This window comes from Cydia strobilella, chromosome 10 (assembly GCF_947568885.1).
Source record: "Cydia strobilella chromosome 10, ilCydStro3.1, whole genome shotgun sequence".
Lineage (NCBI taxonomy): Eukaryota > Metazoa > Arthropoda > Insecta > Lepidoptera > Tortricidae > Cydia > Cydia strobilella.
In genome coordinates, this window is record NC_086050.1 from 15868116 (window position 1) to 15878195 (window position 10080).

Consider the following 10080-nt stretch of genomic DNA (forward strand, 5'->3'; position numbering starts at 1 on the left):
CCGCTACGCGATTGGCCCGAAAGTCACGTACGCCGCTCGTCATGTAAACGTCGCGAAGTCAACGTGCCTGTATTGTGGGGGCAATCATTCGACACCGGACTGTCGTAAGCTCGCCACACAGAGCATAGGAGCGAGATGGGAATGGGCGAAGCTGAACAGGATCTGCTACAGATGTATGGACGCGAAACATCTCAAGATTCAATGTAAGGCGAAAGCGTGTGGCGTGGCAGGCTGCCCGCACGTGCATCATCGATTACTCCATGCTGACCCGATGCAGGAGCCAAACGAAGACACTACAATGGCGGTAACTCTGTCTGCGCAACGAGCGGTTGCCCCTCCGAGAGTTACGTCATCGGTCGAGCCAGCGGCGAGAGCGGAGCCGCGGCCCTCAGAACGAGAGGACAACGACCCACGCGTGTACGTGTCATCGACCCCGAACTATAACGTGCTGCTCAAGGTGCTACCTGTTACGGTAACAGGCCCGAAAGGTACAGTTCAAATTTTTGCCTTTTTAGACGACGGATCGACGCTATCAATGATAGATCAAGATGTCGCGGACGAGATAGGAGCAGTGGGCGAGGACGAGCCCCTCTGTATCCGCGGAATACGCAATCTGAAGCATACATCAATCACGCAAACGGTAAAGGCAACAGTGAGATCTGCACGAGGAGGCACCGCACACGGGATCGTCGTAAAAACAGTAGAAGGTTTGGGAATCAGATCGCAGTCGCTCAATAAAGCCGAGTTAATGAAGTACGAGCATCTCGCAGACCTAGGAGACGAGTGCTACACAGGTACGGGAGTACCACAGATGCTGATTGGAGGTGACTTTAGTCATTTAATAACTCCCATGGAGATAAGGCAGGGCGGCGAGGACGAGCCGTGCGCGATGAAGACTCCATTGGGATGGGCATTTTTCGGAAGAATGCCGCGTATAATTCGTACCGTCGAGCAAACAGTCATGCATTGTCGTACCGACGACGAAGACTTGAACGAGCAAGTGAAGAAACATTGGTCGATCGAGGCGCTTGGAGTAACACAGAAAGAAAATGTAAGTCCGAGCGATCAGCGAGCCATCGACATATTCAACGCTACGGTACGCAAAACTACGAGAGGCCGGTACGAGGTAGGACAACTGTGGGCGTCCGACGAAGTGAAGCTACCACCGAGTTATGCAATGGCACGATCGAGATTGCATAATCTGGAATCGCGAATGCGACGCGATAAGGACTTTGCCGCGGACTACGCAGCCCAGATACGGAAGTTACTACAAAAAGGATATGCTGAACGCATAATGGAACCACCACAAACCGATCGAACTTGGTTTTTGCCGCATTTCAGCGTGTTTAACCTCAACAAAGGAAAGGGGAGAGCCGTATTCGACTGCGCAGCAAAAAGCCAAGGAAACAGTCTGAATGATTACATCTTAGCGGGACCGGACTTGCTACAGAGCCTGTTAGGCATACTACTGAGGTTTCGCGAATGGAGCTTCGCAGTAGTAGCGGACATACAGGAGATGTTTCTTCAGATCCAGATACGAGCCGAGGACCAACAGAGCCAGCTCTTCTTGTGGCGAGGTACAAGAAGAGACATGGAGCCGCAGGTTTACAAACTTAATCGAGTTTGTTTTGGGAACGTGTCGTCACCTTTTCTCGCGCATTCCGTGCGCAACCGGAATGCGATCGATAACGCAGATAAGTATCCCGAGGCGGTCTACGATATCCAGAACAACCACTACATGGATGACTACGTGGCGTCATACAAAACCGAAAACGAGCTGTTAAGAATATCATCGCAGGTACGAGACTCTCACGCCGAAGGGAACTTTCACTTGCGAGGCTACGCGAGTAACAGCAAACGATTGCTAGCGAGTATAGAGCCGGAATTGCACGCACAGGAGCCGACGCATCTAGGCGAGAGACAGCAGACCGTTCTAGGTATGACCTGGGACCCTAGCACCGATACGCTAGGCTACAACACGAAGATGCTGCGTGTACCGGAGGCCGTGAAGACTCGCGAGCGACTGCCGACAAAAAGGGAGCTACTTAGCGCGATAATGTCCATTTACGACCCGATGGGACTTATCGCACAATACGTAATAAGCGCGAAGATTATTTTTCAACGAGTATGGGCGAAAGGGACGACATGGGACGCACCGTTACCGAACGAAGAAGCCGAAGACTTTTTTCAGTGGCTGAAAGCACTGAAATTTGTAGCGACTCTACGCATTCCGAGGCAATACGAGTCGCCGAGTAGAGTAACAAGGTACACTCTACACATTTTTACAGACGCATCGACCGAGGCATATTGCGCTGTAGCGTATTGGCGCATAGAGAACGCGGAACACGAAGTGCAGGTCAGCCTGGCGGCGGGTAAGAGTAGGGTTTGTCCCCTGAAAGTACTTTCCGTGCCGAGGCTGGAGCTGACAGCTGCAATTATCGGAGTCCGACTGGCAGACACAATAAAAAACGAACAGAGATACGATATTGAAAAAGTAAGTTATTGGACGGACTCGCAAGTGCTGCTAGGATGGATCAGAGACGACGCACGAAACTACAAGCCGTTCGTGTCACACCGCTTAGCTGAAATAGCTGAAAAATCGGACCGACAAGCGTGGAGGTACGTGCCGACCGACGTGAACCCGGCAGACCACGCTACACGAGGCAAGCCGACGAGGAAAATCGACATCGACGACGATTGGTATAAAGGCCCGCCATTTCTACGCCGACCCGAGGCGGAGTGGCCGAGTCAAAATATCACTGAAAAACCGAGTGAAGACCTCCCTGAAAAGAAGTCTAACGTGAAGGCGGAGACCACGCTGACTACGACTACATCGAGACCGGACCCATCGAGCGTGTTACCGGACATACGACGTTTCAGTAACTACGATCGACTAATCAACTCTACAGCCTACGTGTTGCTATTCGTAGAAAAATTGAAAACGAGAAATAGAAGACTACAGCTTCAAGTAAGTCACATTAAGCGAGCCGAGCATATGTGGCTACAAAATAGTCAGCGGAGGAGCTTCCCGGACGAGATACGAACACTGAACGCGGGACGAGAACTGGAGAAGAAATCGAGATTATACACTCTAGCACCCGAGCTGAGCGATGACGGCGTGCTACGTATGAAAACCCGCTTAGGTAGCGCTCCAGTCTTGTACTCATCACTGCATCCTGTTATATTAGACGGAAGGGATCCATTTACCAGATTAATGGTCCTACGAGCTCACAGACGATCAGCGCATATACTGCTACGGGTAGGCTGAGAGAAATAAATGTAAACGCTGTTAAATAATAAACTTAATTTATTCTCCCGAAATTCCGCCGCAAGCATACGAAAACGTCGTAGGGTAGGGTACGTTTGGGCCGGCACTGATTTCGCTCCGAGCTATTGTCCACCACGCAAGTACTCCCCTGATGCTGCTGGAGTCACTGCGGGAGGGAGACGGGCGCGCTGAGGGACGTCAGCATCGGCCGCTCAAGAACCGGAACTGGTCTGCTGGCTACCTTTCAGCCGTAACTACGTTCCCTGGAATTTATTTCCATCGTGTGCACAAAGGTTCTTAATAAATCTCCGCTGACTGTACCCGACAAGGCATAAAGCATAAGCAGGAAACAAGTACTGCGTGATGATGATGGTGAAAGGTTGGTGATGTGCGGAATGGTACAGTCAGACGGAGTTTACACTTTGCACTGAAGCTAATTTCCAAGAAAACAAGTTATAAGACAAAAACTGATTTTAAAATCTAACGGTCAAATTTTGAATTTAAAAATTACTGGAAACTAAATAATCTTAAGAACTAATAAAAAAAAGGAAACACAATTAAGCATTTTAACAAGAAGTAAAAGTAATGCTATGAGTAGTTAAGTTTAGAATTACGTGGCAAGAAAAATCACACAAAGGAATTGCATAGTGAAATAAGCCGTTAGAAACATTATTTAAATCTACCTGCTTAGGATTAGCATAAGAAATGTTCAACACTTACCCAATGGGGATTTTTAACACTAAAACGAATAATTAGTACTGAACTACGGAACTTATTTTCCGTAAGAAATTAATTTCGCCGGCTACGTTTAGGGTCGCGTTGCACGGAGGCAAAGCGAACGTGCGCCGGCGTCGAAAGCTAGATCTCTCTCGCTCGCAGCGCTGGCGAGTGGGCTGACGCGGGGAGCAGGGCGCGAGGCGGGGAACGCCAACAGCCGGTTACTTCGAAGGACAAAGGAATGTCGCGCAAGTACAGTGCGTTGCAGAAAAGAGGAAACAAGTTGGGACTTCATAATATATATATATATATATGATATTAATGTATTTCATTTTAGTGTATTTAGGTAAGTGTTTTATTATTAAGGTATTATTGTTTATTAGGAAATTAGTTATTTTATACTTTAATTTAATTTTTATAAATGTAACCTAGGTTACGTAACGTTACTACGTTACAATACCCCGGCGCGTGGTCAAGGATTTTAGGTCATCTAAATGAAATAAAATCCGCAGAGTTAAGCACTTATAGATACGCTTCCATTAATCTCCATTCATACTTCACGCTTTCATAAAACACATTAGTAACTATTTGACACATATGTTCAAGAATAAAATTACTAGCGCATAATTACAAAATAATAATGAGGTAACCCGTTACACGAACTTGAAACCTTACAAGTGCTTTTGCTTAAAGGTGGTAGCACGCATTTAGCTAAATTAAATCAATAACCTCCCATATAACTAATGATGTGACTATATGTGACTAACGGAGAAGAAAACGAACTACTTATTGAGACCAACTAACTTGAGGTCCTTTATATGCCAGGTTCCTAAATCTTTACCTGACAAATCTTGCAAGACATAAACTAATGGTGACTCCTTGGTAACAATTTTAGCCTTGATAAATTTTGGGGCCAATTTCTTCGTAAATTGTTTACCTTTATCACTCAGGAAGTACGCGCGCTTCATTACGATGTCGCCAACGTTAAATTCAGCAGGTTTACGTCTGGTATTATAATGAGACGTGTTCTTGACATGAGCGTGCCACAGCCTACGTTGTACATCGTCAAATAAGGAAGACATAACACCTAGATTCTCTGCGTATAAGTCACGCGGTAGGAACAACACTTCATTTCCGAGGTCGTTATCTGTATAGTGTGTTCCACATGGTACTAACTCGCGACCAAACACTAAAAACGCAAGGGTTTTATTAGTTACCTCATTTACTGAGCTATTTATGGCAAACTGAATCCGTGGGATAAACACGTCCCAGGACCTATGGTCATCCTCAACAAAGGTGGAAACACACGTAATAATTGTGCGATTGTAGCGTTCGACCAGATTTACTTGCGGTGTGTATCTAGGACTATAAAACACGTTAGGGACATTAAAAGACTTAAAGAAATTGTCCATTACCTTCCCAGTAAATTGCGTGCCATTGTCCATTAACACCGTCTGTGGGACACCATGCACAAGAAATACTGACTGTTCTAAAATTTTAACTATGACATCCGCAGTAGCCTGTTTAATAGGAAAAATTAAGCAATACTTGGAGAAGCAACATGTAACGACTAATATATAGTTGTTCCTTTCCCTAGTTGTTGGCAATGGACCCATCAAATCGATCGAAATCATCTGAAACGGACGTGAGCATTGTTTTGGCCTCCCCATTTCCCCTAAGGTTTGATGGTTCTGAGCCTTATACGACAAACACTTATCGCACGTCCCGATGAATTTGACGACATCCTGATACATGCCTTGCCAGAAGTAGCGTAAAGCAAGTCTATGGTATGTTTTAAATATGCCCATATGTCCTGCAGTAGGTTCAGAGTGGTTTTCATGAATTGCTTTTTCGCGTAACTCTGCAGGGACAACCAATTTCCAAGAGAACTCAGAAGTGAGTTCATGCTTGTTTTTAGTCAAACGGTACAAGGAATCATTTTTAATGAGATAATTGGGAAAATCTACAGGGTTATGCAAACAGCCGTTATAAGTATTAGTGTACCAATTATCTTGTGACCTTAAATGGACGTTTGTAGTGTTAATAGCACCAACCGGAATTCGAGACAAGGCATCTGGAATAACATTATCAACCCCCTTACGGTGTTTAAGAATGAAGTTAAATCCAGATAAGCGTATACCCCATCGAGCCAATCTACCAGTCGGGTTGCTTATGGACAAGAACCACTTAAGAGCGCTATGATCCGTGTATACCGTGAAGGTTTGACCGTTTTCTATGTAGCAACGCCAATATTCTAATGCTGTCACGACAGCCAATGTCTCGCGTTCGGTGATACTGTAGTTTTTTTCTGCTGGTGACAAACTCTTTGACATATACGCGATCGGGTGCTCCTTTCCATTAATGGTTTGTGTAAGCATACCGCCAATCCCGTAATTGCTAGCATCAGTGTGTACTTCGAACGGCTTAGAATAATCGGGACAACAGAGAACCGGAGAAGACACGAGACACTCCTTAAGTTCCCGGAACGCAGACTCAGCCTCCGCAGTCCATTTAAATGGAGGTGTGCCTTTCCTTGTGGAAGTTAATTTATTTAAAGGCCCAGCGATAGTACTAAATTTAGGAACAAACCGACGATACCAAGTAGCGGTTCCAAGAAATCGCTTGAGGTCTTTGCTGCAAGTAGGAGTCGGAAAATTTAAGATAGCCTCGACCTTGGCAGGATCTGTATGCAAGCCAGAGCCGTCGACTACGTAACCGAGGTACTTAAGCTGGTTTCTGAAAAATTGGCACTTATCTAAATTTACAGTAAGGTTGGCCTGCTTCAATTTATTCAGAACTCGCAAAAGTAAGGAAACATGGCTATTGAAATCCTGCGAGACGATGATAATGTCATCGAGATATGCAAAAACCTTGAGTCCGAACTCAGAAAACAGCATGTCTACCAACCTCTGTTGAGTTGCAGGAGCATTGGTTAAGCCAAAAGCGGTACGCTTAAAGTGGAAAGTACCCCTGCCCGGAACATAAAATGCGGTCTTATTCCTATCCTCCTCAGCGATTTTAATTTGCCAGAAGGCTTTGGATAAGTCGATGCTGGAAAGATAGTGAGCATCTCTGAGGTTATCTAAAATCTCGGCGATATAAGGTATGTTGTATGCGTCACGCTTTGTTACGGAGTTCAGCTTACGGCTGTCTAGGCAAAACCGGGGTTGGCCATCTTTCTTATTCACAATTAGGACCGGTGACGACCATGCACTCTCGCAGGGCTCGATTACGTCGAGGGATAACATTTCATCTACCTGTTCTACTAAAATACGCTGCTTTTCGGGAGAAAGACGGTAATAGCGTTGACGAATGGGGCCAGAGTCCCCGGTGTCTATACGATGCGTAATCACGTCAGTAACACCGAGTCCCTTACGCTGAAATGAAATGTCTTCGAACTGCCTAACGACATTATCAGCTACTTGCTTTTGAGATTCGTCTAACCTATCGTAGCCTTGGATAAAGGAACCTTGCCCCGGTGAGATAATAGTATTGTTCATGTTAGTGTCGTCCGAGACAATGCTGCTAAGGTATTTTGGCAAAATCTGAAAAGCACGCCAAAAATCATCCCCTAAAATGAGATTGTTTACAATAGTTGGCACAATAACAGCCTTTAAAACGTGAAATTTATTTTCGAAACGCACTGGAATCATCATATATCCTTCGTCACCCAAAATATGTCCGCCAGCTGTGGTAACAGGGGTGATGGTATCCTTCAACACCTTCAACCCACTGTCTACAAGCACTTTATGAGCACCGTTGCCTAGAACTGTCACCGCGGAACCAGAATCTAATAATCCGGAAATAGTAACGCCGTTAATATCAACCGGAACATACGGTCTATCATCATCAAAACTGTCCTTCAGAATTGCGTCAATCCTATATGCTTTAAAATACAAATTAACTGTACGTAGCCAATCTTGCCAGTCAGCTTTATCAAATTTGGCTATGTCAGTATTATTGACACAACTCTGAGCGACTAGTTTTTTTGAGACGGCTTCTTATTTTTGTTGCAATCTGGACAGTCAGGTGCCTTGACATTCTTACGGCCACAACCGAAACACACCAAAATATCTTTGCTTGCCGTGCACTGTCGCAGATTGTGAGTATCCACGCGACATCTAGGACAATAACGTGTCTTTGATGTCGAGGGAGTAATGGCATCTACATAGTTAGGTTTAGTTTTACTATTATTGTTATTTATATTATTATGTTGTGTAAATGACCTATTGTATTGCTGATTTTGTGAGAACCTGTTATAATTAGGTTTATTGTTGTTAAAATTTGTATTATTGCCGAAATTAGGTTTCGGTTTCGACGAACTACCCGAATACGCAAACTCAGGCGCTAATGTATCTGCAGTCGCCCTTGGAGGTTCTTTAAAGTGAGAAAGACGCGACTGTATACTCTCGTAGTTACGGCATAACATTTTTAGTTGCTCGATAGATTTAATTTCCGACACTGAAGATAAGGTACTTGTATAACATGGCCGGATGTTATGGAGTAAAATCTCAAGTTTCTCCTCTTCTGGCAAGGGTCTTGTTAGGCGAGAAAAGAGACCGGACATAACCGACAAGTATATTATAATATTCTCGGTTTCTCCTTGCGTACGGGACTTGATTTCATTAACTAACCTGTAGTCATAGTCGGCCTGGCCGAAATCCTGCTTCAAAAGCACTACAAGGTCGTCCCAACTTGTGACCTGCTCCTTGACGCTGCGGAACCAATGAAGCGCACCGCCCGTAAATATTTCAGTACCGTTATGGAGAACTTTACTACTCGAGATATTCTTAGCGAGACAAAATTCTGACACGCGTTCGATGAACGCCCGTACACAAGACGAGCCGTCGTATTTAAGTTTGGATAGCTTGTTCGCTTCGTTGGCTTCGCACGTGACTGTGACGTTAACCGGCGTTGACGAAGTAGCCGCAACAACAGGAACAATGCTGCTATTAGAAAATAACGGATCCGTAACGGTGACAACGTTAAGAGAGTTAACCCGGTCTGTGCAAACCCTGAATAAAGCCACGCATCGGTCATAAGCCTCCTTTTGTTCCTTATCCTCGCACGCAATGCGGTTTAACCGGTGGTACAAATGGTGCACTAAATTGTGAGCGCGAAGCAAAGTACTTTTGATTAATGGTTTGGAATCCAAGAGAGAATTTACTTTTTCCACCACCTCTGCAATGCTATCTAAGTCGTCCTGAACATCAAAAGGACTGACAAGAATGTCCTCAGAAGGAAAAAGAGGTCCACACTTCGCAATTTGTTTACGCAATTCCTGTACTGTGTCTCCGGGGGTCTCACCCCGAATTGCTACTTCGTACTCTAGTTCAGTTTTTTGAAGCGACATGAATTTAATAGGGAAAGCCATTTTTTTTTATGTGAGAAAAAAAAATTTTTTTTTTTTTTTTGGGTAAATGTTGAACAAATTCCAAAAACAACAAAACACTCCGTCTGTTACAATAGTAGTTAAGATTTACGTACGTTTTTGGTTGTTTCTCTTAAAAAAGCACTTTACAAAAATAAGTGTGAAAGAAGAGAAAAGAAAAAACAAACAATACAGAAATAAGAAAAAGAAAAGCGTTTAAATGCAACTAAAGCGTACGGAGCGTAAATGTGCAAAAGAAACCAAAATTACAAATTTAATTTAATTAAAAATAACACAATTTTATATGGCTGACTGTACTAAATAAAACACAAATAATAATGCTTACAATTGAAGAACTAAGGAAAAACAAAAAAATTACAATAAATTTAACAAATTGCAGCCAACTGTACAATGCGTTAAATAACAATGAGATTGCAATTTAAGCTTTACTCTATAACTAACTCCCTACACTGTAGTTGCTGGCAACCAAAAATAAGAAAAGAAAAAAACGTTTACAAAAATTAAAAAAAAAAATACCAAAACACCACACAAACACACAAACCGTAGGTGATAACTCAGAGCAAAATCAGACCCTATTAAAGAAACCACGTGAGGCGCCAATGCTACGGGTAGGCGGAGAGAAATAAATGTAAACGCTGTTAAATAATAAACTTAATTTATTCTCCCGAAATTCCGCCGCAAGCATACGAAAACGTCGTAGGGT

At 44.0% G+C, this 10080-nt stretch overlaps 1 protein-coding gene across 1 annotated transcript; it reads right to left on the reverse strand.

Annotated features, from left to right (window-relative positions):
- Positions 1-7910: 7910 nt before the first annotated feature.
- On the reverse strand, positions 7911-9359 carry LOC134744897 (uncharacterized). The gene has a single exon (XM_063678844.1). The coding sequence runs from the start codon at positions 9357-9359 to the stop codon at positions 7965-7967; it is 1395 nt and encodes a 464-aa protein (XP_063534914.1). The 3' UTR covers positions 7911-7964.
- Positions 9360-10080: the final 721 nt, after the last annotated feature.

Bases quoted from the DNA above. Each gene is read 5' to 3' on its own strand.
- LOC134744897 (XM_063678844.1), bottom strand. From the start codon at position 9,359: ATGGCTTTCCCTATTAAATTCATGTCGCTTCAAAAAACTGAACTAGAG.